Source organism: Dendrobium catenatum, unplaced genomic scaffold, assembly GCF_001605985.2.
Source record: "Dendrobium catenatum unplaced genomic scaffold, ASM160598v2 fragScaff_scaffold_725, whole genome shotgun sequence".
NCBI lineage: Eukaryota > Viridiplantae > Streptophyta > Magnoliopsida > Asparagales > Orchidaceae > Dendrobium > Dendrobium catenatum.
The window spans coordinates 365,761-383,047 of NW_021319187.1; the positions used below are offsets into that span (position 1 = coordinate 365,761).

The following is a 17,287-nucleotide window of genomic DNA, read 5'->3' on the forward strand; positions in this document are numbered from 1 at the left end:
AAGCTACTTGATTTAAATTTGAATATTATAATTCTCCTCTAATATAATTTGTAGGCTTTAATTACATAAATCTCATATAAACTTGAATTTGGAGTTAAAAAAAACTATTAATATGAACATAAAAAGAGAAAAATAGTCTCATCGCTCATGGAGAGAGAGATAAAAGGAAAGACGAAGAGCTAAGAATTAGTGGAAAAGGTTGTCATCTATAACAATAAAATGAGAAAGAAAGAGAGTAGAGAGAATATATATATAGAAGAGAGATGGAAAAAGAGGGTAAGAACATAAAAGAAAATTTTTATTTTCCCCATATGCAAACAATCGGATGAGAAAATCGACCCGTTACCGTCACATCTTCATCTAGCCAGCGACCCAGTACCGATTCCCGAACCTGAAGCGCGACCAAATCGAAGGGGGGAGCCTGAAATCAAAAGCTGGACCAAACCCTCTGCATTATGGTAATTTCGCGGTATTCGGTAGCCCACAGCACCCGCAGCCTGATGCTCTAAATACGTGGTCGAGGTGCGGGGAGGTCTTTCACACATAGAAGGGAAGAAGATAGCGGTCCTCGAAGAGGAAAGAAAGAGGATCGGCGGAAGAGAAAGGATTAGCGTGCTAGAAAAGGAAATGCGTGGAAGGAAATACTGCAAGGAACGAATCTCGCTACCTCAGTAATCTCCTAAAGATCACCGGAAACGACCGTAGAAGAAGAAGATTAGGGTGGTAAAGAAAGAGTCAGCAGCGAAAAGGGGAAGAGGAGTAACAGGAAGCGGATCATCGCATTAGAGGAGCAAACAAGAAATGGAAAGAGAATCCCGCGGACGGGTCTCTTTTCTGTTAGTCTGCTAACCCTCGGTTGGATCCAGGTATTGAAACCCTAGCTTTGATTTCTGTTTGTTTTTTGGCTGGTTTGTCATCAGAAGAGATGGATGCGCTTGGCTTGCTTATTTTTCGGCTGATGGAAAAGTTTAGTGTTCTGCCATTCCGATCACAGGGGATCCACTGGTTTTACTGCGGAGATTGGTCTCCTTTCGCGATCTGGGGTTGGTTTTGTAAATGAAAAAAATGAAGATGGAAACACAGGTGTTAGGGTTTGTTTTTCTTTCTCGGAGAGGGAGGCCTTGGTCCATGGTCTTTAGATCTATTCCTTGTGTTAGCGGCTGTAAGTTTGGCTAAGAAAGTTCAAGGTTCCGGCGACAGAGACTCATCTGTTTTATCTTGGGCGAAGCTGTATTTGGATTTGATATTGCTTATGCCAGGGATTTAGGGTTAGGTGCAGGATCTGGTCAGGAATGATGAACGAAGAACCTGTATTGGTGTACTTCTTTTGATTTCTCTGCCGCAGATTGGCGCCATCCGCCTCCCTTTATGCAGTTGAGCATGATGCACTCCTTACTTGTCATGGGACTTCCTGCTTGTTTTTTAGATAATAGCTTTTGATGATTGATGGCTTCTCCGAGAGATAACTGTCTGGGTCTTTTTTCCGTTGCTTCTACAAGGGATCTTTTGTTGATGTCATGATATGCTTCTAGCTCTTGACGATATCTTCCCTTCAATTTGAATATAGATTCATCTGGTTTCGGGCAAGTCTGTTGTCCGGATAAATCATAAACTATCTATATCAAAATGTTTTTGAGGTTTTATGATTAAACCGGCTTATGGAATTTTGATGATTGCTGCAACTTGGAATCTCGCTTCTCCTTTTAGTCCAACAGTACGTTTTTTGGCCATTGTATTTATTTCATTTTTGATCCATTTGAGAGGAAGTTGGCTTCAGGAGATTTGGTCCAACCTCCATCCCTAGCTGCTCTTATGATTCTGTAGGGCGCCTCATTTTTTGGGATAATTTGCAAACTCAGAATGGCGCTGGGCGTGATTGATTTGTGGATTGTTGATTATTGTTTGTTGAGTATGATAATGGATTAGAGAACCCATGCCTCATACCCCTGGAATGAACTTCCCTCTATTGATGGCTGATCAAAGTGTTCTATTTTTTTGTATTGTGTTACTTGAAGGTTTTGCAGGCCCTAAAACTAGGTTGACATGAAAATCTTGGCTGTCAATGTTCATGCCATCTAATTATTGAATTTGAATTAAGAGATGCGCTTGATTATCAGTAGGGGTAGTTTAGCATGACGCATCTTAAGGGTACCCTTGATGGCAAGGGCGGAGTCAGGAAATATTTTTAGTGGGGGTGCAAATTGATATCAACTATTAAGTTACTTTTTCCTAATCTCTCTTTCTTAGAACAATCACAAATCATAAGATAAAACTTTCATAAAATGTTAAGAGAAAAATCTACATGTAAAATTAGAGCTATTCCAATACATGATGGTAGTTGTGTGGTAAATGATGGCTCGATGATGGGTGTGGGCGTGAATGCGAATGCAACACCTCGTGTGAGGCATATGTGTGCAGTATGCATGGCCGGTTGGGAGTTTGTATAAGAAGTCCAAACCTTAAATCTTAATAATCGGTTTTGGGTCGGGCTAATGGGGGCACATCCCTAGTGGTACTTTTGTGGATCTGACCATGCTTGATGGATCATGTCAGCATTTGTTGTCAGCGCTTTGAACTGTTTGTTTATCAGTTGATTTTGCTAGAATATGGTATATTTTTGGGGCTCTTTGAACTCACACATTGAATTCTCTTGTTCAGCGGCTAATCTATATTGTGTATATTTGGTATGCAGAAGGAACATAATCATTCGAGATTTTGGCGATGTATTTGTTACAACCCTTTATTGTTCTGTTAGAAACATGATACGATATTTCAGTCAATGGTCAGTTGAACAATTATTCCTGTGTTTATGGCATAATGCCTCAGTCAGCAGAGTCGATAAAATCATTATCTTTTGCTTTTCTATTACAGATTCAATTTTGTACCTGCAACAAGAGGATTGCCTCCCCTCTTGAGATTCCAGAGGGCCAAGAAAATCCAAAATCTTGCAAGAGCTGTGGTGGAATTATATCAGTTGGTAAACTTGGTGGCTTATCAAGAAGGACCTGGAGCACTATGGGACCAGAGTTTTCTGGAGTGATTGATCCTCAGTTGAAATGGAAGACTTCTTCAAATGGTAAGCACAGGGCCTTAAGGAGAGCACGAACTTTTACTCAGGATAATGGAAGGAAATTCACTGCCAAGAATAAGGAAGATATTAAAGATTTTTTTGATGAAGCTTCGAAGAAAAAAGAGGACATGCTGGTCTTGGAGTCTGAGAAGGTTTATATGCATTGCTGTACTTTACAAATGACATTTGATTTTTTTACATGATTAACAATGTTTTTCTTCTGGCAGTTAGGTGTTAGTGTTCTTGGTCAGCGCTTCAGTGATAACTTAGAAAGTGTTCCAATAAAGAAAAGGAGATTTTCGTTACTTCCTCAGTCAACATCACATATACTATCATCATCTGGCTTTCATGATCATAGTCATGGAAGACGCCTTGCTTTATTCCAAAATAACCAAGTGTCTCTTAAACAAGATGAGTTTGGCGTATATTCTTCCAAAAGTTCTGCTGATAAGAAAACGAGCTTGGAGGACATTGATGAGCATTTAGATGATTCTGCAGATTTTTCTGGTATTTCTATCTTGGCAGCAGCTGCTTGTTATAGTAGCATAGAGAATGGATTAATGGATGGAAAGGGCCCAACAGTTAAAGGGCATTCATTTGAGGAAAACCCCTCATCATTAAGGTTTTCAGAATCACTTGAAGGTAAGGGCCACCCATCCCAACCTGAACTTGGAAGCATACCAAAACCGTCAGTGGTAACTTCTGTTGCAGGGGAAGCATTTGATAGGGAAACAGGTCAAGTAAAGTTTGATGGATGTAAGGAAGAGCATTCTCTTGGTTCCTTGCAGAAATTTTCAAGGAAAAGGAATTCAGTGCCCTCTCTTGATGATAGGCTACATTGGGATCTCAATACGGTAATGGATGTATGGGAAAGCAATGATAGTCATGACATCGAACATAGATGTCAAGGACTTGGTGAGGATGAAGCTGGTTTTGGAATTGACAAAGTTGGATTGAAAGCTGCTGATAATCAAAATATTTCATATTGTTTCGAGAAGATGGATGGAAAACATGCTAATGCTGTGGCAGATTGTGACGAAGAAAAAGTTGGCTCACCCGAAACTCAAGGCTGTGAACCTTTGCCAGAACAGTGCCATTTTAAGGGTGCTAAAGTCACGGTGGAAAATGCTCCTGAGAAAACAAATCCTGCGGGTGGTGGCGAGAAGAGTTGCGTTTTTACTAGAAATACTTATCCCATTGAAGGTATTGCACAATCAGATAAGGTCCTCTCCACAAAGGTGGTTGATGTGTCTGACAAAGATAAGTATGAAACTGATAATGTAAACTTTAGTGTGGAAGTGGACACTCATAATAGTCTCCCTTCTCTGATTAGTGCTGGGAATACTACTCTTGGCCTAACGATGAATGCCTCTGATCCATTTTCTGAGGACAAAAATGTCAATGAATTGTTCCATGGTGATAGCTTATCCATTGCTACCTTAGATAGTTGTAATGATCATTCTGGGGAATGTCACCCAGCTTATCTTGGGAAAAGTAATCAGCTGAGGAGCCCTCCTGCTGAGAAGCATCAGTCTGTATTAGCTGATGTAGTCAGTATTACTTCACAAAAATCACCTGCTGGACAACTTGATCAGAGCACTTCTGGAATTATAATTCATGGAGATGAAAAGATTTCTCAGGTATCACTTGATGGAAGCAGTTCCAAGAGCATGACGACTTATGGCGTCCTGGCAGATGAGACTGCATATATTGATGAATTTGGAAAAGCCTATGCTAATTCAAATCAATCAATTGTACATTTCAACTTCAGAGGGATATCTGATAACGAGCTCCTTCTGCCAAGAAATACATGCAGCAATCAATATAAAGAAAGTTCTACTGATTTGAAGGTTGATGAATGTAAATCTAGTATTTTGAGTGGTGAATGTTTGAATGCTAGCACAGCTGTTCCAATTCAGACTTCTCCGAAGTTTCCCAATTCTATTTCAGAAGTTTCAATGCTGGAAAGAAATGACATTCCGTTAGCTGATGATATAGTGATTTCTCATGAGGAATACAGAACACCTGTAGATGGTCATGTGAGGAGCTCAGTTAAGGATTCATTAGAGGAGCATTTTGATTCAGGCCATTTTTCAGATCCTTGTCCAGTTGACACTGATCATGCTATTGGATTGGAGAAGTTTGAGTTCCTTGGAGAAGATGATTCTCAGTATGAAGATGGAGAATTGAGAGAATCTGTTCTGAATAGCTGGGGAGAAGATGGAGTTGAGGAATTGGAAACTGAGCATGTGGACTATGGGTCTGACTGCAGAGAAGCAGATTTTTTTGAAGCTGATTCTGATTTTTGTTCTCAATCTGATTTGGTTGTTGTAACTACAGAATGTAAACATGAAGGGAAGCTGGTTTCTACTTTTAGTGATGGAGATAAATTAAGGGTTACAGAGGATGAGTTACAGCCCAAATGTTTCCAAAAACACTCTTTGGTAAAAGATGCTTCAAATGTCAGTTATGGCGAGGGAGATGCGAGGGAAAATCTGGATGTAACTGATGCGAGTGAATTGCCTGCAACAGGTGAAAACAGATTGCTTAAATCGAATATACCCACTGACAGAAGTGATGATCCTGGGAAATCAAGTCAACCAGAGAGTTCTAGAATGAAGTCTTCAGGATGGGACAAATTGCCTAGAAGAGAAGTTGCTGCTGTCGATTCTCCTTGGAATCACGACAGTGCTTCTGTCACAGCATCTGTTAATGGTGAATACGCAAGAAAAAAGGCTGTTTCATCGCTCAAAAGGGATTCATATTCAAGATTAGAAAGATCAAAGTCTTCCGAAGCATCATGTAGAAAGGAAGTGTCTTATACTATGGAAAACAAGTAATTTAATTTCCTTTTCAAGGCTTCAGCATACAAATTATCTTTTGTCTTGTTGTTCAGTTATCATTTCATGTACTTAATATGTTTTTTATGTCCAGGAAACTTGACCACTTTGATTTAAATGCTGAAAGGAGTACTAATGGAAGCCGATCAATCGGAAGGAACAAGCTACCTTTCCGTTCACATGATAGAGGCAGGGTTGAATATTGGGTGGGCTCTCCAGATCATCATGGCAGTTGTCGTTTTGATACATCTGGCTATTATTCATCACCCAATTTTGCACCCAGCGGTGCAAGAAATGCAGCTGCAGCTGCTGTTGCAAAGGTGGAAAGCAATGGCTTCGTTGTTGCACCTGATGGCACAATTGTTAGAGCTGGTAGTATGGGCTCTGGACCCAATTTATCAAGTCGTTCAATAAATTCTTCCTCTCATTTGCAATCTACTAGAAGGGGATCCACTATGGAGAGTGATGGAGCATTTGACATGTCTTCTGAGCCAAGCAATTCTACTAGAGAAGTTAGCCCTGACAGATTCTTTAATGTTGGTAGGGGAAGGCCTAGTAGACATGGCTCTAGGCTTATCAGCCTTGGCCATAGAAATATGTATCAAGGTCCTATACCATTGCAGCCGCCTTCATCTAGGAGGCAGCAGAGTTTTTCTCCCCACAGAAGAAGACCCATACATTTCTCACGTGAGCATACAAGATCGCCATCAAGGTCTAAAACCCGGTCCCCCCATACTTGGACATCTCCAAGAGGAAGAGACAATGGCCGCATAAGTGGTGTTCATGATACAAGGAGACAAAGTAGGTCTCCTCAAAGAAGGATGCCGAGACAGAGGTCGCTGCCGCGCCAAGGCATTCTTGCCGAAGAGTTGGCTTCGTATTCCCCTTCGTCGAGAGGTCATTCAAGATGGTTTGACAGTGAGAGGATCTTACAAGGGCAACCTAGATGTCCAACAGGGAGAAGCTCGCCTGCTAGAATTTTTTCACAGAGCGATAGATTTGATCACATTGATTCCCGTGGAAGGGCGAAGCCAGATGAATACTATCAACCAGTTTATTCTGAAAGGTTTCATGAATATGATGGCTATGGCAGAGATGATGGCAGTAAGGGGAGAAGTAATAGATATGAATTGCTCCATTCTGAAGGACATGGCAATATGAAATGCTTTGGTTATGGTGAAAATGGCATAAGGGCTCACAGCCTTCATCGAAAGGCCTCAGGGTTTCAGCGGAGGGAGAGTACAGTTATATTTGATAGGAGCATTGATGCTCAACGGAAAGATCCACATCGAAGAATCAAAGGAGAGATGGTCCATTTCAGACGTGGTAGAGATGTAAAGTTGAACACTGAGTTCAACTCATTTGAGGTTGAAGATAGCAGCAATGATATGGCCTTGCAGAGAAGACCTTCCTGACTGGTTGTTTCTATCAATTTCCTTTTTCAATTGGACGGAGATGCTGTACCCAGTTATTATTTTTGTGATGGGAAGAAAGCGTCTTAATCTTGCGGTTTATCCCATTTTAAGCCACTTGTAAAAAGTCTACATCGTGATTAGGATTTTAAATTTTCCTTTTTTTTTTTCTTACCTCGCCTTTTTGTCTTGTTTTTTTCTTTCCAAGGCAGTAGTAAGATAGAGTCTTTATGAGGCCCATCAAGAAGTGATTAATTAATGAAATTGATGATTTGGTCTCTCTGGACTTTGGTTGTGGAGTCTGATGATGTGCAGAATGAAGAAATGCCAATCAAATGTGTAGGAAACTATGATCGAATCGATCGAAGCATCCAGGAACGTTCATAACACTATAGGTTGCCTTTGGAGTCTCAATTATCATGGTAGAAGCTTGTAGAAATTAATATCCACAAATTTATTTTTTTTATTTACCTTCAATAGATGCCATTCTAATCTTTCTTATAACATAGTCGTTCCTTAATTTATCATTTATAGTGTTGCCATGCATCCAGCTTAATTTTCTCAATTTTGCCTCGCTTAATTTAGATATTAGGGACTTTTTTTACTCAACATGGGTATGCATACAATATTACCGATCTAATTGTAGTTTTATAAAAAATTATCTTTAAGCCTTCATGATATTATCTTAGCATACAAAGCTTCCAAGAAATTTTTCTGTTTTGATCTTATTATCTCAATTCTAGAAGTTGTATTTTTATTTAGAACATCATTTTTTTGGATAATACATGCCTAGATATTACTTCATCTTTGCATTTTCCACTAAAATTATAAATCATAGGTTCAGTTTTTGTTCTGTTAACTCTAATCTTTTATAATTTAAGTAGATATCCCAACAATTAAAATTATATCATCTATAAAAAATATAATCATAGCATCTTGCTTTCAATAAGTCCTGTAAGAATCTCCATAACCTATAAGAAAAATATAGACTCAGGTTTCGTATGGGACAGCTTTTTAGAAATTTTTGTATTAGAAAATTATTTTAGAAAGCAACAAATAAGTTGTACCAAACAAAATATCAATTGATCTTTGCGATAATCGGCAACTTGTGGGTCACTAGAATTTTTTTCTTACCTCGATTTAAACCTAAGGTAACATGCACTCAATGTCTTGAGGCTCTTTTGGCTCAAGTAAAACTCATTCAACTACTGGTCAAGGCATATTTAGCTGTGGTACTATACCTTCATTTCATTTTCATTTCTTCTGTTATACCGTTCTTTTCAGCAATAAAGCCTTTTCTTAGAATGCTGCGAATGAAAAAGTTCATCACATCTTTCCAAATAAACCTCATTTTGTATGCCATTTCTGGTTGTCGTCTTCCTATGCCAATTGAGCCTATTTTGTGTTTTATGCCTGTAAAGTTGTTTAGATGCTGATGCTCAGAATTCTTAGGGTGTTCCTGCTTTTGAAATTATTTGTCTTCAACAGATTTTTATGTTTAGTTATTGGTTTGTGATGGCATCTAATGTTTAAAATGTGGCTTGTTGTGGGCAGGTGACGTACAAGTTGACAGAAGGGAAGGAGCATATAGGCTGCAAAGTTTCTTTGTTAACTTCTTCATTGCTGGAATCTTGGTAAGTTCACTTGGGAATGTGTTAGATTGGTCCTCGGACAGGTCCAGCCGGTCGATACAAGACTGAGTCATGTAATGGAGGCGGAAATAGAAGAGCCGGACGCTCCATATTCAGTTGGCAGTACGAATTGGGAAAGATTTTGGATGTATTTAGGAGAGAAATTTTGAAGTAGGAGCTGTTTAGAGAATTTTTGTGGAGAATTCTCACTGTTTTTTAAATATTGATAGGAATTACTTGAGATCTATCAGTATTTTTTATCAAATTGGTATGAGAGAAATTTTCTGGGTTGAAATAGAAGTTTTCCTCGCTGAATTTTGATGTGTTTCGTATCTGATCTTGTTGTTTTTGATGATTGAAAGCCATAATTCGGGTCAAACTTGTTGCTCTTTGTGCCATAATTCGGGTCAAACTTGTTGCTCTTTGTTATTAGAGCCTAAATCTAGGTTCCATGGCAGGAAGAAATGTAGAAAGTGTTGGAATTGGAGATTGGTTAATTGAAAGCTGAAATTTTTTTCTCCATAGTTAACTTTGAGATGTCAAAAGTCAAATTTCAGCCATCCAGGAGAAGATGGATGAGATTTTTCCAGTGTAATAGTTTGTATGTTGATTCTGTCACATTTTTTTTTTCTCGTGTCAATATAAGTCCAAATCACAAACCGCATTCTCCATAGCATTGTTAGTGTAGTATTTTAATTGCACGATTTTTTTTTTTGTATTTTCTTGTCTAGTTGTAAGAAATCTTTACCCTATTTTTTATTTCAAATATTTTGTGTTTTTGATATTTTTTCGATCAAATTTTTATTTTCGTTACTGAAAAATGAAAATAATTTTGCATTGGTAAAACTTTTATCCCATAAATTTTTATAAGTTATAAATATTGAGATTATAAACTTTTTGAGTATTTATTTGAGATTTTTCGTCGTATGATTTTAAAAATGCAATAATTTTTATCTGCTAATAAATTTATTTTGATATTTATAAATAATGATTTTGTTCAACTAAAGATTCAAAATATTATTTTATGAATTATTTTATGCAATATTTTATTATGTTTTTAAATTCTGAATTTATAAATTTTTGCTCAATATAATTTTTGTCATATATCACTAGGACATTTTGATACTTTCTGAATTAAGCTCAATTATATTTTATTTTCTGCAATGCATTGAAAATGAATATGAATATATAATTGAGTAATAGCTAGTTGATATTATTATTATAGTACTGTGATAATAATGTGTGTGTAAAAGACAAGTAAAGACTGATTGACTAATTGGTTTGAGACTTATTAAACTGTACATGATGGTGGGCCGATAATTTTTTTTTAAATATTATAATTTGATATTATCCTTTACTGATTTATGTGATACTAATTGGGAGATTTAAAGAGATGGTTAATGTGCTGACATATAAAAGGTGATGACTATGTTTACTGAGATAATAATTTATTAACACTTATACATTACTTAAAAATACGTGATAGTTAGAATTCTTACCAAGATTAATGTGACTACTGAAATAAATGTTATTGGATATTATTCATATTATTATATGAATTTATTATTAGCACTATTACTAATTTATTCATATAAAAAATATGATATATTTGTTGAGCATGTGATATGTAAGATACAATGAGCATATGATTAAGATTTTGATTTAATACTGATATAGAATAATTGATTTGCATGTATACATTTATATATAATTTTTCTATATTGATTTAATTTCAACATTCTTTACTGATATTTTGATTATATGCTTTTATCCAATTTTTGTATTGATTGGTGTCGCTGATATGATGATTACTTTATAGATTTCAAGCTCGTACTCATTTACTATTTTAATGGCTTCCATATTAGAGTGTTTTACTATTTACAATTCTTTCATTATTGCATGTGCATTTTACTATTTATGAATTAATTCAATAATCATATGAATGTAATTGCTATGATTTGACTATTTATATATATTTATTGCTCATTTATTGTGTTTTTAATTCAATTATTTATTTTGGTGACCTGTTAGGCTTTTTAGCTCATTATATGTGGTTAAATGATTTCAGTTCATGATAGAGGATCACGAGTGTGAGACTTGTTAGGATTCTTCAAGTTATGTTTTTTTTTTAGTTATTCCTTTGTACTCATGACATAATAGTTATGATATGATTATATAGATCATGGGTAGTGTATATTATTTCTGAGAATTGAATACAAATATATGTATTGATATTTTGACCGATGATTTTATTTTTATTGCTATTGATATTAATAAAAGAAATAAGACAGCTCTGATTATTGTTTATTAAAAGATAAAAAAATAATTTTTCTGAATTAGATTCTTAGGCATCACTTCCAGCTTGGGAGAGATGCTGAAGAAGTTTCTCGATGACCAATCCAAAATGATGTCGTTAGAGGCGAGGGCAGCCTCTACCAACCCAGGAAGTGAAAAAAACTCTAATCCAATAAGGTAAAGGGAAGTTCAAGAGGTGGAGACTATAAAGGAAAAAAGTGAGAATACCTCTCACAAAGCTTGTTCTCAGGGAGGAGCTGGGTAGAGGGTATGGGGAGAAGCATGCATAAGGAGTTGAAGCATGAACAAAGGGTGCTGAATTTAAGCAGAGAGGGGCAGAATTTGAAAGGGTAAAGGGTAATTATATAATATTGCATTCTTAAATAAAGTTAGCTGTGTACCGCAGTGTTCTTGTTTTATTTCATATGATATAAATAATTTTTATAGATTTATTACATAACATTTTCCTTTTCCGATAAATATTATTCATATTTAATTTTTCCAATTATTCATTTTCCCTATTTTCATTTAATACAAGAACATCGTTTAAAATTTTGTACCAATGAAGGTACAATCATTTTCATTTCATTTTTTATTTAACGTGTACGAATACAATATCTCCCCAACCAATATCATAATTATATAATATTTGCTTTGACTGTAGAAAGATTAGAATATAGAATATACTCAATTTCTTGACTAATTATTAGGTGCGGAGTGCAGGCGGGGAGAGCACCGTCTGCACAGACACAGAGTACCGAGCGGTACCTAGTGGTACCGAGCGGTACCGAACGGTACCGAGCTGGATTTTATACTAGTGCAGACGGTGTGCACTCCGCACCTAATAATCTCTCAATTCCGACACAGTCCCACATGCATGCACTCATACATGCATGCATGGTTGGTGAAGCATTAATGTAAACTCTATGAATGGATTGAGAGTGAAAATTTTGCTCGCAAAAGGTTCCAGGAGTGAATTTTAAAGCAATAAATGGAGATTATAAGTTTGAATGAAACAATAAAATCTGGAGATAGAAAAGAAAAAGGAACAACCGACGTGCTGAATGTAGGCAATGTGCTATTTAACTTTTAATCCAGCAGGAAGTTGGTTGTAGCGTTGGGAAGGGATCAATGACGTTGATAAATATTTTACTGATCTATGCCTGCTTTTTTTTGGAGGGAAATACAGTTCTAATTTATCAAAAAATTATTAGGTGCGGAGTGTGCACCGTCCACGTAAATATGAGTAACTAGCGGTACCCAGCGGTACCGAGTGCCGGTACCTAGCGCGGAATAAGGCTTGTGCGGACGGTTCTTCCCGTCCACACTTCGCACCTAATAATCTCTCTAATTTACCAACATTAAAGACTTGAGCCTAGTTGTCTCTTAACGTCGATAAAGACTGCATTTTTTTTTTAATTTATGCACAACAAAAAGTAATGCATTGAATTCTTTTCATGATGGAAATTTTTCGTTTTTATCATTAAGCATGAATGAATTGAGAATTCATAAATGAGTCCTCTTATTCTGTGCGGACTCCGAACGCAGAGGATCGTACGAATTGCTGCTTATTTGTTGAGTATTTATTTATTTTAAATACCCAATAAATATTCAGCAAATAAGCAGTAAATTAGCAAAAGTTCGTTAATACTCAATTCATAGTCAGAAAAAACTCATCAAATACTCACTAAATATTCAGCAAATACTCACAACTGAGGATTTACTACGTATCTACATATACGCAGTAAATACTCAACAAATAAGTAGTAATCTGAACGATTCTCTTCGTTCGAAGTCCACACAGAATAATTCCCCTCATATATTAGGAAAAGGGTAATGTTTATGATGATTACTATCAAACGTTTCAAATGAGTGATGATTGCTAGTAGTAAAAATTTCTCCTGTTACCTGGGCTAAAGTAGAAATTTTTTTTCTGTCTAATTTATTTGTGGGTTGGACCAATTTGGTATGGGTTCTCCCATCTGCATTTTTCTCAAATAGTCCTTTTTCTAGTTCATAAAGTATTGGTAAATAAATATGAGTCTTCACACGGAAAGACTTATGCTTCTTTTGGGACGACTTTTTTACTAATGTACTTTTTTAATAATTTTTTTTTAATAATAATTTTATACTAAAAATACTAAATCTAAATTATTACAAACGAAATCTAAATGTGATTTTAAATTAGTTTAAGTAAGCTTTATTTTTTTCCTTTTTAATTTATGTTTCCATTGTCTTGTCCTTAATTATTGCTTCCTGTTTGAGACTTATTATTCATGGTGTTTATTGGCAGATATGGCTATTTAATCTGAAATAGTTTTCATAGAGAAATGAAATCACACTGAGAACACTACCTATATTATAATAGTAGGGAAATTTACATACATACTCCTTTATATCATCCTATTTACATATCTAATGCTCAAAATATTAATATTACATATATACCATCATATATTATTTAATATCAAATATGCCACTCATATTCTTTTCTACCACTCATTTATTTCATTTCTACCACTCATATTTGATATGAAAATAAACTATGAGCTGTATGTATGTAATATTAAAATTTTAGGTATTAAGTATATAAATAGAATAATATATGGTGGTATATATGTAAATCTCCCAACTTATATAAATGTTTTCCAATAGTAAGAGTGGGAAGCTGAGTACCTCGCATATGGTAGTTATTTTTTCTCTTAAAATCAAGGTGAAGGTAACAAACTAGACATGTGGAGCAGTCCAACTGAACCTGGTCATAATTTGTGGCCATGCAATTAATTGTTAGGGACTGTCCGAAGTTTTTGAATATGGGGTGGATTTCATTTCAGATTCATGAACAATGTAATAGGAACTTGTAATTGATTTGCTTAGTGGAAGGCTATTTAGGGCGTGCAGTGACATTCTAGTAAGTTAATATAGAAGAGGTTGGCTTTTTTGTAAATTTAGGTCAGGTTTGAAGTAAATATAGTTTGCCTCAAATTCATTATAAATATCTGGTTGCAATATGTTTTTTCTTATTCACTCCTTTTAATCAAACATATCAAATGCTATACCCTTTTTTTATTAGTTAGGGGACCTTCAGCCACTTGAGTGAAACTATATTTAATTTATTTTTGAGGGACTTACATATATGTCATAGATTATTTATGTGGGTGTATATTTATATTTATTCAAATAACACTAGTATTTAGGGGTGTTAAATTTCAAGTCATACCCAAATATGTCTCATCAATCCATTTTGACAATCTTATTAAATTTTATGAAAAGATATACATAAAAATGTGCATTTCATTTTAGATAAGTTGAACATAGTGATGTTTTTTATGTGAATTAAATATTAAAATATTATAAAAGTAAAAATAAATATTTATATATTGATATATAAATAAATATAAATGATTCATTTGTTTAGATCAACTTACACTCCTTGTCGGTCCCCCATCATTTATTTTCTCATCATAATAGATTATATCATCGAATATAGCAAGATGTCCATCATCTTTATCTATTGCTTGCTTAATAGAAAGAAAAATTAGTAGTTTTCATTAGATCAGATTGGGAGAAACTATCTGAACTGCTCCATATTCAAGCGCATAGTACAAAAAAGAAAAGAAAAAGGGTATATTGAACTTGCACCCAATATGTTTCTCCATTTCATGTAAGCTTTACTAGAGCTAGCTGCCGTTGAAGGAAGGAAATGAGTTATGGTCTTAGATCTGGTGTAATGAATTTCAGATGAAACTGCCTGTGGGCAATTATTGCTAATCTTAAAGGCGCTAACTGGTCATAAAATCTTGTCTGGCCGATTCAGAACAAATGCTCATTTGCAGAACTGTAGCACACATTAGCAGAACTAATGAGACTGAATTTTTTTTTTTTTTTAAATTTGGACTATGCCATTTTATTAATAAAAAAAATTACAAAAAGAGAAGAATGGTGAGAAAACCTGGAAGAGTTACAGAACAACATAAACGAAGAAAAATGGAAAATAATAAAAAACACATATCAGGAACCGAAGCAGAACCAATTTGAAAACTGCACTGAACTCAAGTAACGAAGAATTATTCAGAAAATACTTCGCTGGTTGTCCGAAAACCTTTCAAGAGGATTCATAATCAGGCTAACATCGTTCAGGCATTACGAGCATCCAAAAGCCCGACTAATATTCAGCGACTCAAAATCGTTAATATGAAGCCTCCGTGCGACCCAATTAATAGAAGTAAGATGTGCAGTAATGCCAACTTCAATGGCATTGATCAGACAAGTCCTTAGCAGTAATAAATACTCGCTACATCATTACAGGAGACGGGAGATAGGATTCGGTGTTAGAAATCTAGATTTTTGAGGTAATACGTGCTGCCCAATTGAGAAGATTTCACTATTGTTTGAATTGGTTACAATGTCGATCCGTTTTTCAATTGGGAAACAATGTGAATATAATTTGTTGATGATCTTGCTAAACTTATGATGGATGCTACATATATTAGAAATCCGGTATCAACAATTAGGAGAAAGTTCAGTGGAGGCTGTGTATTGTTGGAGATCCAGCATTATCTAATGAACAGCTAAAAGTCTGATAATGATTGATAGTTGGGAAGAGATCAGGCAGTGGTCAATAAACAAGCGGACATCTCTCGAAGATCGATGGTCAGGAAAAGATCCAGCAATGGTCGACGAATGAGCGGAAATCAGCGATGCTGGGTGGTCGAGAAAATATCCATCGATGATCGGCAACAAGAGAACTCTCCAAATTTTTCGCCTTTTTCTTCTCATTCTGTCATATAAGCTTAATGAGGATGGTCCCAATTTTAATTTTTCACACCTTAATCTCATTCTTGCCATATCAAAACAAGTTTTTGGCTTCATATCAATTGCATTCTTATTTTTGGACGTCGAAGCTTGTAAAGTCCAACAATATATATCAAAGCTTTTGAACGGTTAATGATGCTAAATTACAAATTAAAAATAACTTATATAACACGAACACTTCCTGGCATCCATATGGTGTATTAAACCAATTTTAATATTAGTCCCTTAAATTATTTACTCGAAAGAAGTGATTTATGCTGTATATCATGACTATTCTGTGTATGTTATAGTTTTGTAAAATTTAGAAATATATGACACTCATGATGATTTGGCATAATTATGCTTTGATGGTGCTAAAATATTTCATTTAAATTAAAAATAAATTTCAGCACTGATAGAACAAAGCCTAATTTAGATCTCTGTGGTCCACTAATTTAACTTACCTAAAACTTTAATTTTTAAAATAAATCAGAAGATTAATTTAAGCTTTTTAAGAGAACTCATGTAGAAAACATCTATAGGAGGAGATTAAGACACCGAGTCTTTATCTTATTACAGGTTTATCATCATAAGATGTGGCCTTTTTTTTTCGAATTATAGAAGATAAACTTGTTGCTGTGATCAGCTGACAACAGAAGAGAAGGAGAAAGAAAGAAAGAAAGAGACTAGAAAGATTATTTTCAGAAAACTGAAAATTCTCTATGATAAAACTTGTTGTTTATTACTTTTGGAGTATCGTATTCAAACACAATAGTCAAGAAGATCACTTCGCCTCTCCGTAGCCCTTCAGGCATCTGAAGATGACTTTTCAATAGATTTTATGAACTGTTTGAATTTGTGCGGCTGAAAATGAATGAGAGCTTATTTCTGAATTCTGTAAGATCAATGTGCTCAGCAAGTTTGTGTGAATTTTTTTTGTTTCCACCATTAGCAGCTGAGCCGGGGTCTTCATTTTTTACCCTTTTTTTTATTTTTTAAATGATTTTTATTATAGTTTTTAATAGAAATATTTAATTTATGACCTATAAAATTCCGAACAAAAGTATTAAAAATTAAAAAAACAATTCAGAAAATTCTTAGCTCTCTTGCCGCTTACCATCGCCAGATTTCCGCTCGTTCGTCGATCACTGCTGGATCTTTTCCCGATCATCAACAGTAGTCGGATTTTTGCTTGTTCGTCGACCACTATTAGATCTCCTCCCAACCATCGATCTTCATCAGACT

At 35.3% G+C, this 17,287-nt stretch overlaps 1 protein-coding gene across 5 annotated transcripts; it reads left to right on the plus strand.

Moving 5' to 3' along the window:
- Positions 1–489: 489 nt before the first annotated feature.
- Positions 490–7,711, plus strand: LOC110096997. 5 transcript variants are annotated; one of them, XM_020823179.2, is made up of 5 exons: positions 490–866; positions 995–1,714; positions 2,872–3,222; positions 3,298–5,906; positions 6,005–7,711. In XM_020823179.2, the coding sequence occupies exons 2-5, from the start codon at positions 1,643–1,645 to the stop codon at positions 7,323–7,325; spliced, it is 4,353 nt and encodes a 1,450-aa protein (XP_020678838.1). In that variant the 5' UTR covers positions 490–866; positions 995–1,642; the 3' UTR covers positions 7,326–7,711. The 5 variants fall into 5 exon arrangements, with proteins under 5 accessions (XP_020678838.1, XP_020678840.1, XP_020678839.1 ...); XM_020823181.2 differs by adding an exon at positions 2,693–2,782 and having other exon boundaries at positions 491–1,714; XM_020823180.2 differs by lacking the exon at positions 995–1,714 and adding an exon at positions 2,693–2,782 and having other exon boundaries at positions 491–866.
- Positions 7,712–17,287: the final 9,576 nt, after the last annotated feature.

Excerpts from the sequence above, each read along its gene's own strand:
- LOC110096997 (XM_020823179.2), top strand. The coding sequence starts at position 1,643 with ATGATTAAACCGGCTTATGGAATTTTGATGATTGCTGCAACTTGGAAT. Across the intron at positions 1,715-2,871 it reads CTTCTCCTTTTAGTCCAACA|ATTCAATTTTGTACCTGCAA; the intron begins GTACGTTTTTTG and ends TTTCTATTACAG. Across the intron at positions 5,907-6,004 it reads TCTTATACTATGGAAAACAA|GAAACTTGACCACTTTGATT; the intron begins GTAATTTAATTT and ends TTTTATGTCCAG.